Source organism: Protopterus annectens, chromosome 4.part0 (genome assembly GCF_019279795.1).
Source record: "Protopterus annectens isolate FY-2018-M chromosome 4.part0, PAN1.0, whole genome shotgun sequence".
NCBI classification, from domain to species: Eukaryota; Metazoa; Chordata; order Ceratodontiformes; family Protopteridae; genus Protopterus; species Protopterus annectens.
The window spans coordinates 1,823,573,812-1,823,595,093 of NC_056733.1; the positions used below are offsets into that span (position 1 = coordinate 1,823,573,812).

General features: G+C 39.6%; 1 protein-coding gene across 4 annotated transcripts in view; it reads left to right on the forward strand.

Annotated features, from left to right (window-relative positions):
* The window catches only part of LOC122800037 (oocyte-specific histone RNA stem-loop-binding protein 2-like), a 512,723-nt gene that overhangs the window by 350,645 nt on the left and 140,796 nt on the right, over window positions 1-21,282 (forward strand). For all 4 annotated transcript variants that reach the window (XM_044069515.1, XM_044069512.1, XM_044069514.1 and 1 more), the window contains one exon: window positions 13,723-13,843. In XM_044069515.1, coding sequence (XP_043925450.1) covers window positions 13,723-13,843 — 121 coding nt within the window. The remainder of the gene's footprint in view (window positions 1-13,722; window positions 13,844-21,282) is intronic.

Below are 21,282 nucleotides of genomic sequence, written 5' to 3' on the forward strand. Positions count from 1 at the left end.
CTGAGAGGGAGGCAAACCGTTCTAACTGAAGTGTTCCTCACAACAGAATCAATTTCTGGAAGTCCCTCACTTAACATTTGTGAGGGTCTGTCCTGGTCCTGCTCAGTATCTTTATATGTTCTGCTTCTACAGAATGTAGAAAGGTTGGAGAGCTAAATACTGCTGTATAGTGACCTTAAGTTGCCATAACCTGTTGGAGGATGAGATTTTGTGCATGCCATTTATAAAACATACCACAGTGGTGTCGTACATGAATACCTGTAGGGGTCTTGGGGACCACAGGTGAAGTGACTCCCTAGCATTCATCACAAATATCGTTTTCATATTGGTGTGCTTTGGCTAGTCTCATTTGTTACAATGGCACCAATTCTTTACCCCCCATTGATACAGCTCCCATGCAAAATCTGATTTTGTTTTTTTTTAACCAAACATCTTTGTTAAAATATTACTAGTAGACAATAATGGGTATATAAATGAAAAACAAACCATATTGACTGATAGTTTTAAGCAATATATATCACAAACCATATTCACTTTATTTTAGTTGCAAACATTCTCATCTAGCTGTTCATTGTCAAAATTGCATAGATCATTCAAATCCTGCTTTCTTTAAAACTTCATAACTCCTGTGTATGTATTCCCACAGTTCCTGTTTTTTTTCTATAACTTGCTCCTACTCTTTTCTAAAGAGCCCCATTTTAGTATTCTCTGTTACTATATTCACTGCTTCTAGTGCAGTTTTAGACTTTGATTTCCATTTTCTATTAATTGCCGTTTTGGTAGTCACTATAATTAGACTCACCAGTATTTGAGTGGTCTGCAGGGAATTTTAAAGTTCCCATTACGCTCCCAGAAAATGTTCCCAATTGTCTGCCTTCCCCATCACACCTTCAATATTTGCTGTCTGTGTAGAAATTCTCGAGTCTCCTTGTGGCATAAAAATACTTATGTACACATTTCCAAGCACTCTTCTAGATTTTGTTGCATGTTTGGGAGACTTGCATATATCCCCCATTGTTTGAACTGCTTATCCAATCTCCTCCCAGTTCTTTGTAACCACCTCTTATTCTTGGTTATTGTGCAATAATTTCTATGCTCCCAAGTCCTTCAACAGCAGCTTTTGTTCTAGGTTCTTCTAAAAACTTGACAAGTGCCTGTCTTTAATTTATGACCCCCTCTATTTTTCTCTGCGTATACTCAGCCCTTGAGAGGGAAGCCAATCTAACATGCAGTCCAAATAAATTCTTGGTATCTTTCTGTTCTGTTACTTTTCCCTTTTCTAGTTATTTGCTCCCCACACCTTGGTTCCTGTGCCACTTCTGTCCATTAAATTCGAGCCCTCTCTTGCCTTTTGTCTGTGTCCCTAATAGTCATCCCTATTGGCAGAATATCTTTTCTCCATTCTTGTCTTGTCTAAGTTTAGAATACTTTTTGCTACTTCATGAATATAATACTCTGATTATTCTTTAAGATTTCCATCCACAATCCCAGCCTATCCTTGTTTCTTAAGCTTCCCCCCCCGTTTCATCACCCCTTCCACTTTTGAAATTGTAGGTTTCTGCTTGTGCTATGTATAGGAGCCTTAACTGTATAGCTCTGACATCCCAATCCACCCTGTTCTATTGGAAGAATTCTTATCCCATTTGAGTCTTGCCATCTTACCCTCAGTTAAAAATTTAGTTAATTTACAACTTCTCCTTTAAAGATGCCTGACTTGTGTGAGACTGAAGGGACTAAACATTTTGACTGTATCACTATCCATACAATAGCTTCCAGTTTCTCAGTTTTTGCATTTTCTGTTTAGTCTCTTCCCACATATCATTGGCTGGCACACTGGAATAATTTTTAACCCTCACTCCTAAGTACTTCATCATGTCCCCATAAATATGGATATTGCTGAACCAGTTTGTGTGGGCACAATTTTCAGCTGTTGCCTTTGTTTTAACTTCATTAATTTAATTTTGTATCCTGACAAGATTTGAATTGGTCTCAAAATTTTACACACCTGTCCAATTCTGGTTTTATCCTGTACAAAATATCTACAAATACAGCCAGCTTGTCTTGACTACAGTGCTGATTTCCTTGAATTTGAGTCCCTTACTTTCTTTACCAGTGATTCTAAATATGGTTCAAATAAGAGAAGATACCCCTGCCTGGTTCCTTTGCTCAAGCAGAAATTCAGAGATGACCCTACCCACTTTAATTTTCATCTCAGATCCCTCGTATCCTAATTGACTTCATAATTTTACCAGGGAATGCAAATGCTTCCATTGCCCAAAAGTCCCAACTTATACGTCAAATCTTTATCTGCATCAAGACCCCACCAGCAGTGGTATTTTCTTGCATACTGCTTCCCTCTGCATCAACTCTCTAATGTCAAATGTTTGCCTCCCCTCCATAAAACCACATTTATCCATATCTATCAACTTTTGCATTACTTCTGCAGTTATTTGTCACTATAGACAAAACTTCGTCATGGTTTGGTATAGAAATTGACCTGCTTGAAGCTGGATCTGATGGGTCTTCATCTTTAGGTATTACAGCTACCAGTTTTCTTCTAGGATGGTGGTGTTTTTCTTAAGTATTGTTTAACAAAACCTTCCCGATCTTGTCAGTTTCTCACCTAACTTCCATAGCAATACCATCTATTCCTGGGGACTGTATTTTGTATTGGTTGTATTTCATTTTCTTGTTTGCTACTATCTTGAGTGTTAGAACCTCATCCACCTAACCTTGGCATATTTTATTCTTCCTTACACACTTGCATTTGTCCCTTTTTTCTTCATTTCCATATTTCTATGCTTTGTACATTCATAGAATTTCTGAAATTTCTAATACCTTTATAAGATCTCTATCTTTGTTGTAGGATCTCTAAGCTTGGCATCAACTTTTTCTACTTTCTGTTGCCAGTCATTGTGCTAAAAGTTTGTGCTCTAGAGATAGGAAAAAAGTTGCTTAACGGCAATCTGTGCATATCAAGGTAATCCCATATTTTCTGTTTAGAATTCTCCAGTTGCTCCTGTTCTGTGATATTCCATCTATTTTGTTTAATATTTCAGTCCCTAAATTCTTGTTGCTACTTAACCATATCTCCCTACCCTGTTTTTAAACTCCACTTTCTTACCCCACTTCCTGGCTACTTTTTCAGAACTTTCTATCTTCTCTAATAGCTCCCAGATTTCCACTACCCATTCCTTAAATTCCTCTCCAGCTGGGAAAGTGAGTCAATTCCATTACCATTTGTTTTTGTTATTGGCACATGATCTGAAAAGGTTATTTGGTGCATGTGAAGACTTTCAATTAAATGCACATGCTTCTGTGAAAAGTAAATTCTGTCTAGCCTAGCCCAGTGTTTGTATCGTGGGGAATAAGATTTAAATTCACTTTGAACTGGTACTGATTTCTCATATTCCATGCCAAATTTTCATAAATTTCTTCAATAAAATCCCATGATTGGAGGAACTCCCTGGTCAGCCTCAGTAAGAAGCTGAGATCCCTCAAAATCCTCCAAAGCTAGTTATGAAAACAAAATTGCCATTGATTCTAAAGACAACCACAAAGCATTCTATAGCTATGTCAAATTTCAATGGCAACTCTCAGATTTGCTCGGAGTTACACAACTAACACTAAATCTACAGAACCAACTGATATTGCCAACATCCTGGCAGATAAGTTCAGTGCTAACTTTACCCCCCTCTCACCCCCTAAAGGGCCCATCTTTATACCAGAAGAATGCAAAGTTCCTGTAATTACGGCTGCACAGGTAACTTCACTCTCCAAAGCCAAGAACACAGCATCCATGGAACCTGACAACATCCCAGGCTGCCTTCTACATGAACTACAGAATGAACTGGCACCCCACCCAAGTACCATGTTCAATCATAGCCTCACCTCAGGCTTTGTGCCCATTGAATGGCACACCGTGACAGTTAACTCACTCCACAAAGGGGGGGGGGGCACAACAGACCCCAGGAACTACCACCCCATTAGCTTGACTAGCCTAGTCTGCAAGGCCATGGAACGTATCATCATGGAACTCCTAAAGATATTGGAGATCTCCAAACTCTGGACCTCACACAGTTTGGGTTTGTAAAAGGCAGATTGTCTCCTAAACCTTGTAGATTTCTTTGAAGTAGTCACCAAAGCCATAGATGAGAGTAAGGTGGTTCTCGCAGCCTATCTAGATCTTGCCAAGGCGTTCAACACCATCCCCCACTCGGGAATTAAAGAAACTCACTAAACTAGGTATAAATCCCTATGTCACAAGATGGGCTGCCAACTGGTTTACTGAAAGAACCCAAACTGTGAAAGTAGCGGACTCCAAATCAGACTTCAGACCAGTGACAACTGGAGTACAACAGGGTTCAGTCCTGGGTCCTCTCCTGTTTATCTACTTCTATGAAGTACAGGTGAACACAGAAGATCTTTAGCTAACTAAATTCGCAGATGACTGCAAACTAGGTGCCATAATTGAAACTCCTAACTATGTGGATATCATACAAAAGGGCCTCACTAAGACAGATGCTTAGTGTCAGACATGGTCTCAAGCTCAATGCCAAAAAGTGCATTGTCATCCCCTTTGGTAAAAATTCTGTACCCATGAACTACCACATAGGCGATAGTCTACTTAACACCGAAAGTGTGAGACCTTGGGACACAGGTGGACAGTAGTCTCTCCTTTGATCATTTGGGACACAGGTGGACAGTAGTCTCTCCTTTGATCACATCGCCAAAGTGGTCAGGAAATCCTACGTGGCACACCATCACAAAAGGTTTCTCATCCAGAAAAAAGGTCATTGTTCCCTTCTACTCATCACTCATTGTACCCATTACAGATTACAACACCCCTTTTGGTATGTACCTTACAAGACCTCTACAACAACTGGAAAGGCCACAAAAATACCTCACAAAGAGGATTACTGGCCTCTAGCAGTTGCCTTACGCAGACTGTCTCAAACTCCATCTTTACTCTGTCGCATATCGCCTACTCAGAGGCGATCTCTACCCAACTTGCAAAGCTATGTCAAACCCAGAGCTGTTGGACATGCTCCACTTAAAGAAATCCCAATCCCTCCCAGTTACACGCTCTAGGGACCTAAACCTTGTCACCACAATAAACAGAACATGCAGATTCCTGTCCCAGAGACTTCCCGTACTCTAACAGACTAGCTATCTGTCAGAGCTCATTAGCACTCTTCAAGAAAAATCTTGATTGGATGGGTAATAGGAAATTCACTCCGGGGATCACTTCTGTGATTCTGCTTGACAGGGGCACAGGAAAATAATTTTCTTGGGTGGTTAAAGCCAGGGTACATTTTTGTCTAGGCTTGTATAGGCCCTAGGGCCAATAGCCTAGTACCTATACATGAACCTAAAAATCTACCTTCCTTTGTTATACTTTCCCTTTTGGGACCCCAGACGCATCTGGACTGATGCAAATCAAAGTCCAGTTCCAGCCTATAAGTAATATTCTTGTTGAAAGCTGATTTCTCCCAGAATTTTCTTAAACTCCATTATAGCAGTTTTAGGTGGAATAGAAGTGCCAGTGTAATCCTCACTTGCCAGTTGCCTCTAAGTACTACAAATCTACCATTATCTTTTTTATTCTCACTATATTTGAGCTCCTTTTGCAATTAATATAAATGCTCCTTTTATCCTTTGTCCTATCTATTCCACCGAAATAACCATCCTGAAAAACTATCAAATTCTCATGTTCTGTTGGAGTTTCCTGTAGCAGTTATTTGCACTCTACATTTTTAATATAGTACACTACTTTATTATCTGTGAGACCACTGACATTTTGAAGATGTTACAGAACACATTGTGTTGAGTTATTGCTACCTTTTATGTGCAACAGCTTTTAAGTGTTTAGTTCCAGCATTTGTTACATGCATACACCATTTGGTAGGTTGATCTTTTACGTAGTTTCTTGTCATATCAATTTCAGCCTATGTCACGTAACGCCAAACACCTCCAATGCCCCCTAAAACCTCTTAACTTGACTGAATGAAGCAAGTCTGCAAATATTTGTTTTACTCCTAATAGGAACATGTGTCCCAAACTGACAGTCACAATCATAACCTTTCTTTTAGTTTCTGTCCATGGTAAGATGTATGGTACAGTCTGCTTCTACTAAGTGCTGTCTGGTTTTGTCTTTATAGCTCTCCCAGATGAGAAAAACATTTGAATGCTTTCAGAAGACCTCTTAGCAGTTTCTCTAAGATTCTCTATAGAAATATGAGGGCCAGAGAGTTGCGACTAAGTGTATACTTTGCTAGAAAAAGTTGTAAAATCTAGGATTTCCATTTACTTTCTCTTAAAATTTATTACTCTATCAAGCTAATGGTCTTAATCATTCCCTATGGAAGAATGAGAAAATACATCAATATTTCTTTTGACCAAACCTTTCTCTTTGTACATTGCAGTGCCTACATTTCTTAAAACTGAACAAGGTGAAAGAAGGGGGAGAGTCAGGAGCACCTGTTAACATTAATACCCCCATTACACTTAATTGAGACTACTTTAGTTTGTAGCATGCAAAGAACCAAGCACTAAAAATATTTTAAGAAAAAATTTACTTCACTTTCTTCCTCCTTTTCCCATCTCCCAAGTACTTTTCTGAACATTAATGACGTGAAGTAGGGCATATGCTTGGTAGTCCCCTACAAGATTAACAGTCAGTCCAATATTTCCAGATGTCCTTGTTCTGTTGCGTGTCACAAATGTAATTGTCTTATCCCACATTTGTCAGTTTCCAAGTTACTGGGAGACTGAGATTAACAGGGATAAAAACAGTCGGGTCTCTGCTTTATTTCCAACATGCTCTAGATTTTTCCAGTCAACTCTAGTGCTGTTTTTCCTTTTAAAGCATTTTCCATTAAAACATTGCAAAATAGTTGACTGGCATACCCTCTCTGTGGTATTTTTTTACCAGAAAAACTAGCAACATCTCCCATTTACTTTTGTTGGACAAACCTGTACATTTCCTCCTTAGCATGTACTGCATCAAAAAATGTTTTTGTCCCTCCAGGAAAGAATGTTTTGAAAATAGCTGTACAGCAGTTTGGATCTCACGCCTGCTTCTTGACATTCTCTGAATAGTGGAATAAATTTACTCCAGCCTGGTGTGAGTAATCATTCTCCACAAACTGCCTGCTGTCTCCCACTTTAGTAATTTGTCCTTTTGCCACAGTTCTCAATACTACCTGCTGTGGGATTGCATTTTTACTTTTAGTGGTCTAGGTTCCTATCTTGGACAGGTTTGGAGCATACACACAAAGTACCCTTTCAGTTAATTCCTGTGGAATACTAGTCCAGTTGCTTATTTGTGCTTTTGTAAGATTCTGTTCCAGCTTCTCTGGTACAGTAGAAAATATCAGGTTTTCCCTATGCTTTCTGTCCTCCATTTCTAATGTTGACTGCTCTTTTGAGCAGTCTCCTGTTCAGCCAGATTTTTCATTTCGAGCTCTTATTTTTTGCAGCTTTATCACCTCTGAATATCTGTTTAAAGCTTAAGTTTTCCAGCCCTTAGAGTTGATATAATCCATCAGTATTTAATTGTGTGGTGGTGTATACTTGCCCGTGTGTTACTGGAAGTCACATCTGGAGCCTGCACTTAGTTTTGAACAGCTGCAGTACTCTTCCCACTCCTGCAGCTTCACCTTTTGTAGCACTTTTTCAGGACCTTTATTTTTTTTCCAGGCATCCAGACAGTGGACTTGCTAGTCAGCTATTTAATTTTACCCAGACAGTCAACTGGCTTTCTCAAAGTTCCAGTTTTCAGAGTTAGAATTAAGCTATTGCTCAATATGCAGCTGCCTTGGAAGTCCAATGTGTGATGCATTTGAGTAAGGTATGTGAGAAATAGACCTGGGTTCAAGGAAATCTGGCCTACCCACCAAATTTCTCTTTCCAAAACCTAAAACTGAAATTTGATAAGTCTGTGGGTAAGAATGCTGGGTCCAAACAGTGCTTGGGAACCATAGAATTCTTGTGCGACCTAGCCAAAGACGTGAGACTCGGAAGCCATGAACCCTAATTATGAGTAATTCTGAAGTTTTCAGATACATGTCCACTTTCTCCCGAGTCAGAAATGCCTTTTGCATCAAGGAATACAGAAGACATTCTAGTCTAAAGCTTGGTCTACTGAGACTTTTGATCCAAGCAACTTCTGACACGTAGAAAAGCATTGTAAAGATGGGTTGTTTAAGGAAAGAAATGCATGCCTTTCCTTCTGCAGTGGGCCATCACCAGAGCTAAACACTTGAAGTTGTCTACTTTTCTAAGGCTCTTTACAAAGAGCAAAACATAACCAATGAGACCTAGACGTGTTATCTTAGAAACCTGAACCCTGTAGTAGAGGGAGTTTGATAAGAATCTTTCAAGTGTAGTGTTACCAGAAAAATTAGGAATGAGAGGTAACGGGTGTTAGTGTCTTCTTTTAGAACCTCTCAGCCTAGTTAAGGAATAGGCAAAGAACGTGTGCCATCTTTGGTACCAGAAAATAAATCCCTTTGCCCTACCATTCTTGGAGCATTGGCTCTGACCCCTAGGGCCAGCATTTGATAATCTGAGTAAACTGAAGTCTAATTTAGAAGGATCAGGGGGAATTACCTGAGAGGTGGGCTTTCCCACTGCTATATGTAGCCCTCCTGTATTCCTGGATCCCATCTGTACAAGACTGTTTTGCCAAAGTGGAAAATTAAGGATTACTTCCAAGATGATGGACTAAAAAGCTTAATTTCAGCTCTTCCAGTATTAAAAATGACAGCCAATAATAGTGTCATCTTCAATAAATTTCAGTTACTGGCTTGTAACTACATTACTTAGATGTCAGCAAAGAAGAAAAATTAGAGAACCTGAAAGAGAACCAAAATAATGTGGGGAGAACACAGACTGGATAGAAATGTGCATCTTTTCAGCAAATACTAGTTCAAGCTTCCACTTTGGTACAAGTGATGAAGAAAAATCAGATTTACTCAGATTAAAATAAATGAAATATTGAAGGAGTATATTCAAATGACAAAAGGCTGGAAAAATAGAACCTATAAGTAACTGTTTAGATAAACTGATGACTACAAAAATAAGTTGAAATGATGAAAAGGCTAGCTGAGTGAAACTTAGAGCCATTTCAAAAAATGGTAGGTAGACTGGGTGTGCAGGGAGAACCAAATTATTTCTACAGAACTAGAGAAATGGCAGGATTTAAAGGGAGAAATATATATGCCCCAAATTTGGCCATAAGAAAGCAGCCAATGCCTGCATTAATGAAGATGCAATCATACCAGTAGGAAAAATGATCCTGTCAAAACTGTGGCAGAAGGGAAAATTATGAAGAAAGTGGAGACAATTTGTAGAAAGTGATTCACCGCAGTAGAGAAACAAATTCTCAGCAGTTGGTGTGTCGAGGTAGGTGTGAGATTTAAGATGCTGTGTCCAGCTGTTTTTTCCTGTTGGATCAATGACACTGATGCAGAACCAGCTAAGGAGGAAATGAGGGTTTATTCAGCGAAGTGGGTCAGCATCAGAAGGGTACTCTGCTTATCCTAACAAAGTTCATAGATTTGGCTAGTGAAGCTTTTTCCAATGTTGAATAAAATTTCTTGGGCCCAAAAGCATCAGTTGACCAGGAGTACCTTGGACTTGAGCCTGATGTCAGGAGATGAGCAGGAAGACCAACAGCAGTGAAATTACTGAATAAATGGGAGACTAAGGCATCAATTACATTTGAAATTATGCTTTGTGAGAAATTGTTGAAATACTTTACTTCCATTGATAAACATGTAGGTGAACTGTACTTGTATATACCCCACTTTCTCCACATTTAGAAAAAAGGGGGGGGGGGCTGTTTGATATAAATTGCATGACTTAGAGTAAAATAGTATTAAGTGTGTAGTCAGTGGTGGTTTCAATCGGGGAGTTTGGATATTAAAGCACTTTTTCTAGTTGAGAAATGTAGGCTATAAAGTATAACAAGAGGCTGGACAAAAATTTTGATTTTGTATTGTGATCTTTAACTGCTGGGGTGAGGTATAAAAAGTGCACTGACTTGTGTTATACATAGAATTAAATATTTTCTCTTTCAGAAAGGTGATTGTCTAGATATATCCATTGGTTTAAGCATAAACACATGGTGGTCTTTGTAAGCCATTAGGCTTTAAAGGTGTGAGAAAATGAAAGCCATGAAAAATGAGAAGCTGCTTAAAGCAGCAAATAATTTTTTCCATTAGCAAATGTTCAGTGAGTCTCTAAAGGCAGCTGCACATTCTTTTCGGAGTAAAATTTACAAAGATTTTTTGATTACTTTTACAAGAGCTGTCTGTAGCTGCAAACAGTTAATCTTATGGATTCTTTTCTGATGGAAATGCATAATATTTAAAGGTTCAGCGGCAATCAAGTGAAAGTCTGAAATTATGAAGTGAATAAGATAGCCGTAAATACTTTCTATTTTAATATTGTATCATTTTAGTTTTATTTTGATAGCCAGTATATTTGGTGCTAAAATGTGAGTGTGTTTTGTTTGACATCTGAGGGGTAAGTCAGACTGGGAACACATGCTGCAACATGCGCTTTAGCATGGGTAACATTAATTTTAGTTTTGGTAATGCATGTGGGTGCAGCTGTCTTTAGTCTGTTCCTGTCTGGAGTGTTTAACTTCATTTTTGATGTACATAGTTTTGTGTGCCATACATTGATAGTGGTGTTTTGAAATGTAATTTTTTTTTGTTTGAGTTTTCATTAAAAGTCTAAAATGTGACATAGGCTCCCATCAACGGGAGAATAGTCTTTCAACACAAATGCGGAGTGCTAAAGAGAAAATAAGGGAGCATCTGAATAATATGTGTGAGTTTAGAATAAGTAACTCCAGAGCACAAACTTTTTTAGCACAATGATTTCTACAACAAAGTAGAAAGGGTTGTCACCAAACTTAGGGAGTCAATAAGACAATTTACTGAAGATAGAAGTATTAAATTCAGAAATGTTGTGATGATTTATAAAAAGCAGAGAAGTGTAGAAATGTGGCACAAATGGAAATATTTAGAGAAGGCAATTATGCCCAGTTTAGAGGTAGATGGGGCTCAACTACCATGATAGAAGATTAAAAACTGATGTATAATCAATCTTCTGGGATGTCTCCAGGAACAGATGCTGTTACTGTGAAAGTTGGGAAGTGATGAAGATATGGAAGATTTTTTCACATGCCTTTACAAGGAGGTGAAGCACCATCTTGGAAGTTGTGGTGGCTAATAAGACTGTAAACCCAGCTTCATATAGATGATGATCATGGTTTAAAATTGAAATTTGTGTTTGTCTACACTAGCTAAAAGAATGGCAAAGGTGTTGCCAAACTTGATAGGTGTAGCTAAATGTGCTTTTGTGGAGAGGAGGCAAACATTTGACATTCAAACGGGCAATGATCCAGGAGGAGGCAGAATGTAAGACAATACCACTATTTGTAGGTTTTAATGTAAAAGTATTCAATAGAAGAAGATGGAATTTTGAATAGGGCAGTGGAAGCATTTGCCTTCCCTGCGAAAATGAGGATATATGAAGGATTGGATTTTAAGTGGGAGGTTTCCTTTCTGGTAAGGTTGAACAGAGGAAGCAGGCAGAGATGTCCATACTCAATTGTCCAAATTTCCTGAGTGACCAGGTTTGACTTATTTTTAGTCTGTTGCTCAAATTTTTAAGAGTTCCAGATTTTTGTTACAAGGACAGAATTTGTTCAATGACAGGCATTTGAGTTTGACTTCACATCCTTCAGAAAATGCATGTTAACATAAGACCGTTTATTCTAGCAACTTTTAAGTTTAAGACCCAAGATTTAAAATGTGTCCCCATTTCTGGAACTTTGTTCCCCCATTGTCTTTGGCTGTGGCCAGATTCTTTTTGCCAAGAGGTTGAGAGTTGTAGAGGTGTCCTGTTTTTCCCCCTTTATTTGCTTTATTTTTAGAGCCATTGGCAAAGAAACTAAGGAGCTCAAATGCAGTGATGTAATTAGTATGGAAATCAAATTAGCTTGATCTGTAGTAGAAAAAAAAACCTCTCCATGTTGATCATTTCGAGACCAAGTCTTTTCAGGATATAAACCTGAAGATGAAAAGGTGGCCATAAATTATGTACCCACTCATGAATTGGTTCAGCAATACCAATATTTATAGGGATGCAATACATCTAATGCAAGTATTTAGGCGTATGGATTAAAAAGACTTCTGCTACAATAATAGTAACTGGGAAAGTCAGTATTCCTAGAAGCCTGGTACTAATTTCTTCACAAGTGTGAAAACTTCTAACATATCTGCCCTAAAATGGAAGACAGGAGCAGACTGTCACAGGTGAAGTACTGAATGTTTTATGCCCAGGCTGCTCTTTTCTGACTAAAAAGCTTGAGATAGCAATAGCCTGGATGCATGGGTTAAGGGAAGACTCCCGGCTGTTCTTTGTGGAATATAACCCACATAGGCAAGGTTAGTACAGCAGTACTTTTTGGTTTAACATCTACTCCCTTCCCTCTTCTGAACCTCTCCCACTTCCTCCGGTCTGGATAGTTTGGGAGCAGCCCTATTACTGTAGTTATTTGGCCCAGAGAATGTAATTGTCTGTTTAGTTGGGGGTCTTTAGTATCTTGTACAGGTCTTTAAATGTTTAGTTGGAGTCTTTAGTTTACTGTATGGGTACAAATTATGGCTTTCTAGGCAACAAAGCTGTACAATGACAGGCAGATAACATCCTTGTATAGGAAGCCTGTACTACTGCTACAGCCCTAAGGATTGGAAGTTTTCCCATGCTGGAATGGAAAGTAACTATGTTCCAGAAGTCTCTGGATTAAAAGCCTTCAGCCCCCCCCCCCCCAGTAAGGCAGAAGTCAGACGTACTAGCAGCAGCCACCTGCACAGGTACCAAGTGTCCCTGCTTATGTATTCCACACTCACCATGCAATCCCAAACCATCTTTGGAAATTTTATACAGCAGATATGGTAGGACAGTTTTGCCCACTCTGCCTTCTTAGAGGTGAGAAGGCCAAGTATGATCACTCCTGTCCTGCAGCACACTAGCCATGGTATGCACCCAAGCCACTAACCAAATTCTATTCACCTGGGTCTTTGGGGCTTTATTCCTATATGCCAAAGTGTTAAAGTAATTGGAACAATTACATTTGCATTCAAATGCTCAACTTAGTTGCAGACACTGTCATACCAGAAAAGTCTTTGGTTGCAGAATCCTGCATGGTTACTAAACGGATGTCCTTTGCAGTAGCATTTATTCAGACTGTAAGAAGCCAAATTACACATCAAACGGCATTAAAAAATGGGATTAGTACTTTAGAGGGAGTAATGAAAAAGGGTTTTGAAAACTGGCTGAAAGACTTTATGTAGTCTACCAGATAATTGTCTACACTTTTGAAGCAGTTATTTGACGGAGATCTGATGAACTGCAAACAATGGGTTAGCCCTGAAAAAATGGAATTAATATCTTCTGACTCTGCACATATTCATGATTAGTTGTAGATGAAATTATGTAACAGTCTGTTAGTTTACTGACTTGTAATGTTAAACTCTATAGGTTTTTAGATGAATAATCTTGCCAGTGGCTTCCGCTATAGAAAGTAGTCCTGTAAGAAGAGGTTGAAGACTAGCATTTTAATTTGTAGCACTCTGTGCCCTTAAATTTGTCTTGGGAGTTCTCAGACTGTGTGTTTAGTTCATTGTGTTTTTTTTCTAGGTGGGGTGTTCAAGATCTCCTTGATCAGATGGATGTAGATGTTCCACCTGAGAGCTATACCTCACAGCCTGCCGAGGAATTTCAGGGATCTGGGCACACCAGAAATATTTGTGCCCCTTTGGTAAGTGTTAATTAAAAATAATGCAATGTGCAGAAGGGAAGAGTAAAACTGTAGTCTTTCTAAAATATTCGAATATGAAATCTGACCATCCTTCGTGAAGTTGATTAAATTTAAATATGGCCTTATTCTTAAAATACTAAAGAATTGGTATAATAATTTAAAATGGAGTGTTCACCTGTTTTCTGCCAGGGTTTCTCTTTCCTCCAAGTCTAAAGGGACAGTAGGTTGACGAGACTATAAATTGTCCATAGGTGTATGTTTTATAAAGGCTCGCCAAGCCAGTTTCTTGTATTTGCTTTGTAAACCCTGTAAGGTGCGTGTTAATTGCTGTAGGAGTCTGCAAGTCAACAGCTTTGGGTGGAATGATTTAAATTAACTTAGGATGACTTTATGAACTTTGCTGTGGTCATAAGCAAGGAGGCAGCAGTCTGTGGCTTTCTTAGAATGAATCTGTATTTTTTTTTGCCCTGCTTGTGATTTTAGGTTCATAGATTACTAGGCTAATGGCCCTAGGGCCTTTACAAACCTAGCCATGTAAGAGTATCCTAGCTGACCGTAGTTAAATGGTCATTTCCATAGTGATACTATGATCAGTGCAGAGTGCCCCTGTCCATGAGGGCCGTAGGTGCCACCCCAGGCATGAATTTGAAGTTCTCCATCCAATTGTAAAGGTTGCACTTAAATAGGGTCCTTGAGGAGCTCTGCTTCACATGAAGTGAGCTTATTCCAGAACAGCAGCAATCTCTGGGAGACTCATCTTGTCTCTTGCACAAATCTATTAATGTCACAGGTTAGGCTGAAATCCTTGGAGCAAGTGACTCTGGCCCTGTTATATTTGCTGATGTGCAACATTTCCATTAGGGCAGGGTCAGACTGCTGTGTAGGCCAGCCATAAGTTGCCTTTCAGCAGCTTGAATGATCAAGTACGGTGATGGGGCTTTCACTCTTTTCATGTAGGTCTTGGAGGCCCTGAATTCTTTGTTAGAAACCTCTGGTTTCTCCAGCTGCTGCAGGTGTTTGTTACATACAGAAGGGAGCATTGTACTCTGAGCCTTCTGATAAGGGCCGAGTACAACAGAGTTACCTCCCTGGTCTTGGATGCGATGCCCTTATTTATGAGATGGGTAGTGTAGAAGACTCTGCTTCCTTACTACTGTGGACACCTGGTGATAGCAGTTTAGGTTGTTAGACCTGCGTTCCCTGGTGATAGCAGTTTAGGTTGTTAGACCTGCGTTCCCAAGTCTCTTACCACTATGAGCTTACAGGGGTGCTATCTATATCATAATTAGCAGGGGATATTGAGGCATTTTTGCATTTGCCTATGGACCTAGCACCAGTCATTTATCTGACAGTCCCTTCTGTAATTTGGTTGTCTTTGGGACTCTGGGTCCAGTTTACAGTTGTCCGCAAACATGCCAAGCCACAGGCCATCTGATTTTGACTGGACTTCAGAAAAATAAATTTTAAACAGTAGAGGATTCGGTACTGATCCTTGTACACCACTGGTAACTGGTCTACTGGTGGAAGTGAACTCCCTAACAGTGAGCCAGTTTGCTACCCATCTAGTGATTAATGAATACCCAGATGAGAATTTCTGATTCCTGAGTGGGGAATTCTGTCATCACTCTTGGGTAAATCAAGAGTGATGGTGTGCTGCTTTACTGTCATCCAGGGCTTTGACTTTCTCAAAAGTTAATCCAGTTTAATGAGCAATATCTACCTGTGACTAAACCAAACTGGATTGGATGAAGAGTTTGAAGGTTGCCTATGCTCTGGTTAAGGTCCACGATGATTTTTTCCATGGCCTTGCAGGCAAGGTTGGTCAGGATAATGGGTCCATAGTTTCTAGGGTCAGTTGATGGACCCTTTTTGTGCAATGGGATTACATTTGCTGTTCACTCCTCTGGCACAAAGCCAGTGCTCAAGCTGTCAGATAGTGGTTCTGCCAAGTCTTTGTTTTAGGTTTAGTCTGTAGCCTGGGATGTTTGGTCTCATAGAGGCTGTATTTCTGGCCTTTGGGAGCACTTGAATGACCTGTTCTGGAAATCTGTTGAGAACAGTTATCAGGAATGCTATGAGGTTATGGCTGGTGAGGATAAGGGTGAAATTGACAGCAAATCTATCTGCTACCAGGCTGGCAATTTCTTCGGGTTCAGTATGAGTGGTGCCATCCACAAGTTTGGCACACAGCTTTTGTATTCCCTTTAAGGTTTCAGACATAGCTAAAGAATGCCTTAGAATTGTCTTAAGCTAGGGATGCCATTCTAGTGTCGTAACTAGCTTTAGAGGACTTTCCAAGGTTTCTGATTTTGCTTGTTTAAACTGTGTAGAGTAGTCTTCCTTATTTGTTTTTGGATATCATTTTTCTTTAGCTACATAGCTTATTTATACTTGCACTCCACCAGGGTGGTTTGTTTTGAGGATCTGGTTTTAGTCCCGTCAAGTACAGCCAAGTCAATACATTTGCTTAAGTGGCTATAATGGGGCATTTGCCTACTTCGCATAGGAGTTGTTGCCTGTGTTAGCAGAGTATTAACCTTTTATCGCTTGGGACACAATAGTTTGCTTTGAAAAAAATGCATTTTTGCTCCTGTGAGGGTGTCTGGTCTGATTTTGACTTCAAATGAGGCAGGTGTATGGTCTGACTTGACTAGGGAGGGCACCATACTGGGGGTAGTGCAGTAACCCACCCCCCTAAGTTGGTGAGTTCTGTTTAGGACATTTGAGTCCCTTGTGGGGGTGCAGACTAACTGTTCCAGTGCATTTGAGTTAGTCCAGGAACCTCAATGTGATTGTGTTTTGTGCTTGTGTGTCACCCAATAAATGGGTAGTTGAATCTCCCATGACAAAGGTGTTTAGCTGTGTACTGAGCATTTCAAGCAAGTCCAAGTAAGAATTTCTCCTGGTTCATGGTGGGGGACTAGTAGGCAGCTAAGATGTGGTCGGGTATTTTACCTATAGTTATTTAGACCTGGAGTAGCTCGAGCTGTACTGTTTCAGCAGTCATGAGGTGCATTTGGAGAAAATGGATGCCTCCACCTTTGGTTCTTTCACAATCATTTTTGGGGTCTGAACATGTGGAAGGCATTGTAGCCGTGCATAGCTGGGATAGTCTGTGCAGGCTTGAACCAAGTCTCGGTGACTGCGCAGACCTCTGCATCTTCCAAGGTGAGGAATGTTTCCAAGGAGTGCAGTTTTACTGGTTAGGCACCTAACACTAACCAGCGTGACCTTGATTTTGTCCAGTGTTTTTCTACATCAGAAGTTTGTTTTGACATGGGGGAGGCAAGCATCTTTGCAGATATCCTAAAGCCTTGAGGCAACAGGTGAAGGCCATCTCTAGCAAAACATTGAGGTCAGTCTACCATGTCTTCCCAGTCTTAAAGATGCTGGATCCCCTTGAAGTGGCACCAGAAGCTAAGCCAATTTTTAAAATCCACATTTCTTTTGTACTGCGGCATCCTAGGTGAAGGTAGAATGCTGCTTAGGGCAGGGGATATATCTCCTGGTGTGCACATTCTGAGCTCTCTCCAGTCTCTGTTCATAGTCCAGAGTGGTACTTCTCAAGTCATTCAGTGTACTATGTCTTAACTGTAACTCCTGCTGATTTGACTTGAGTGTGCATGACTTGGCAGATCCTGGCACCAAAGAAGCAGCTGACCATGACTTGTTTGTCCAGCCTGGTGAGGGACATGTCACTGAGTCGCTTAATGACTAGGACATTTGATTTTGAAATCTTTTGCATTAGGGGCTTTATTGCTCCGATACAGTTGTATGCATTATGTACTGGTGGATTCAGTTTGTGTACCAGTATGAGGGTTGCTTGCCCTTGGGAGGTCTGTAGTCTTTTGGTGGACTCCTGATAACTTCCACATATGTGGGTTTGTCATGACTATCTTGTGGGAGTAGAGGTGTGTGGGGCGACTCCCTTTTTTGATGCTTTAAGGTTTCTTGAGAGGACTGATTAAAGTTTAATGGTATAGTGGCATCTCTTACTGTATTTGCTTTAGGAGCAGATGGCTGTCTGTACACCTAAGGCAATTGCTACATTGCCTCAGGAAACACATGTCAATTAGGCTGGCTGGAGAAATGTTGAGAAACTGTCTAGCAGCAGGTAATTCCTGGTTTTGTGGGAGGACAAAAGATCAGCTATTTCTCTGGGATTAGTTAGACTTCAATAGGATTAGTGAGGAAAGTGGGAGGATGCTTGACTGTGCTTAGCTGAGCTGCTTTCACTGCAGCAGTCCACAACCCAGTTGCCTGAAGAGCATCAGGGAAGCCAAAGAGGATTTCACCAAGTGGTGGTCAGGGAAAACCCTGTGATTCTAGGCCTTTGTCCCTACAAGGGTACTAACCCCTGTTGTGCTGTGCACAGCTACACCAAAGTCACTGCAAATGTGGTGTTTCAATTAAAGTGTATTTAAAATGTTCTAACATAATTTACCAATAGAAAAGCCCCTCAGAGCCTTTATTCCAGCAATTAACAAATCAGATGGGTTCTGTCCAACACACTGCCACAAGGTTGCAGGGAAGCCCTCTTATTGTAAGATGTCTGGTTTTAGTCCTCTGGTGCCACACAGTCTAGATTTAGCAAATTTGAAGTTTGGAAACCTTTCTCTTACCGTTTTACTTGGAACTTGTAGGTCAGTGTCTAGTGGCAGATACTTTCTTTGCCATGGCCTGTTGGGGCGGGTATGGTTTCCTTGTTTCTTGTAACCTCTGCTGTTTAAAGTTTGAAAGTGCACTTTTTTGTTGTGGCCATTTTTCTGGCTTATGTTGCTCCAGATCCATTCTTAGTATAAATATGGAAACTTCCAGTAAAAGCTGGAGTGATTGAGATTGGATTACTTATTTCCCGAGAAGAATTTGCTTTGACACCTTTGAGCCTATGGAGTAATGACGAAGGAGTAATGGTAGAGGAGTGGTTTACCACTGTTTTCCTGAACTATGTGGAAAATTTTGACTGAAGACCGTAAAGTTTGGCTGCTATGCAGTACATTTGCAGTTGATTGTGGCTACTTTGTCCTGCTGTTAGTTAGATACTGTTAACAGTGAATGTTAGTTTTCCATTTCTGTGTAGTGTTCTCTTCAGTTTACTACCAAAATTTTGATTTTGTGAGACTTGTACTATATTTAAGCCTAAACAGTCTTGCAGTACTTCACACTGCTACAAGAATTGTTGAATTAGCTTATAAAGCTACAGCTAAACCTAGGTTTGTAGCCATTGCTGCTGTTTTCCCTAGGTTGTTTCATTCCCTATGTTTAAGGGTAGTAAAGTAGGATCTACCTTCAGACTAACCTTTTCTTAGCCTGTTGGGAGCAGATACTTCCGGATTTGTCAAGACTTGCTGTGTATTGTGAAACATGAGATGAACTGAAGCATTATGAGACTTCCAGTTGCAATGAGTACATTTGTTTAATGAAAGCCAGCAGTTTACCAGTAATGCATTGTATTTTTAAAATTTGGCTTGAGTTAACTTGTCTTGGCCTGGTGTATCCTGTAAATAGCTTCTGGAGGGCTGCTTAGATGCAGCTGGTTTAAAGTCTGACTGCCATTTTGTCACTTATCCATAGTTTCATATTGGGCCTTGTACTCCCCCCGTTGATATTTTAAATTGGCAAGCTTCTATTCCATGAAAATTTAAATATAAGTGCAAAAAGATAACCATTTAAAATCTTCGTACTTGCACTGCAGACTCCTTAAATGTAGTGACAGTCCAAAAATCCAGACTTGCATATACTTTTAAACAAACATCGTTCCCTTTGTCAAAACTGGTGATTTTAATAATCCTACATATTAAATGAAAATAAAACGTATTGAACTAATCCCAGCAGCAAGCATTTTACATCACAAACCATAACACAATTCCACTTGCCAAACGTACATCACTTACTACCCAATCATTCAGTTAAACATGACATAACTCATTTTACAATACCTTTTAAACTTCATTCCTCCCCTGTATGTATTCCCACAATTCCCACTTTCCCCATGTAATTTGCTCCTACCCTTTTCTAAAGATCCCAATTCCTGTTTTACCTATTACTATATGCACTACTTCTAGTACAGTTGGTTTAGACCGATTTCTGTTTGAGTAATGGCTTTTTTGGCAGCCACCATAATTAGACTCAGCAAGGCCTTTCGTCTATGCAATTCCAAATGTGTCGCAACTCAGAAAAATCATTTTTCTACTAGAACCAATTTGCTCACCCAGTATCCCTGATAGTTGTCTGCAGGGAGTCTTTAAAGTCTGCCAACTCATTGCAGTCACAGAAAATGTTCACAATTACCTCTTCCTTCCCCATCACGCCTCCAACATTTTCTGTCTACCAGAGGAAAAATTATCTGGAGTCTACTTGCCTTTTACAAGCAAAAACTAATTTTATCTTCTAGATTTTCTTGCATATATGGGAGATGAACATCTGCCATTGTTTCTTGGTGAATTTATTATATAATCTCTTCACAATCCTTTCTAACCACCTCTTATTATAGTTGTGATGTATGCTAATTAATCTTTAACATTAACAGCAGCTTCTGTTTTAGATTCTACTAAAAACTTTACAACTGCTGCCCTTTACTTTAGGACCCCCTATTTCTCTGCCATTGCTCTGCCTTCCCTATCAAAGATTGACATCTATCTCTAACCTGCAGTCCAAATTCTTTTAATCTTCCCATTTTATTACCTTTTCCCTCTAGTTATTTGCTTCCAATATCTGTTCCTTTGCCACTTTTCTCCAATAAATTCCAGCCCCCTATTGTCTGTATCCCTAATTGCAGTAATCCCTATCGGCAGAATTTCCTTTATCCATTCCCATGTTGGTTAGTTCATAGAATACTTTCTGTTCCTTTATGAATATAATATTCTGTGATGATTATTCTTAAAGGTCTTCATACAAAATCCCCCACATCTAGTTTCTTGAGCTCCCCTTGGTTTTATCTTTCCATTTTGATTTACAGGTTTCTGCTTGTGCTAATGTATTGGAGCCTTAACTGTGTAGCTCTGAAATACCCCTTCAAATCGGGTAATCCCAATCTGCAACGTTTTATTAGAAGAATCAACTTATCTCACTTAACTCTTGAGGGCTTCCCCTCCCAGATGGTCCTTCAGCTTTCCAATTGCTATCCAGAACTTCTCTTCTGGTTGACAGAAATATGCCTGACTTGCATATAATATTAAATGGACTAAAACATTAACTGCTTGTCTTACTATTCACATCCATATAACAGAGCTTCCAATTTCTCAGTTTTTGTACTATCTTGTTGAATCCCTTCTCTCATCATTCCCTGACGTACTGGAGTCCTTTTCAATAATACTCCTAAATCATTTTGTCCCCATAAATATGAATATTGCCAAACCAATCTGTGTGTGGGTGCATACTTTACCACTATTACCTTTATTTTAGTTTCATTAATTTTATGTTCTGCAAAGATTTGAAAC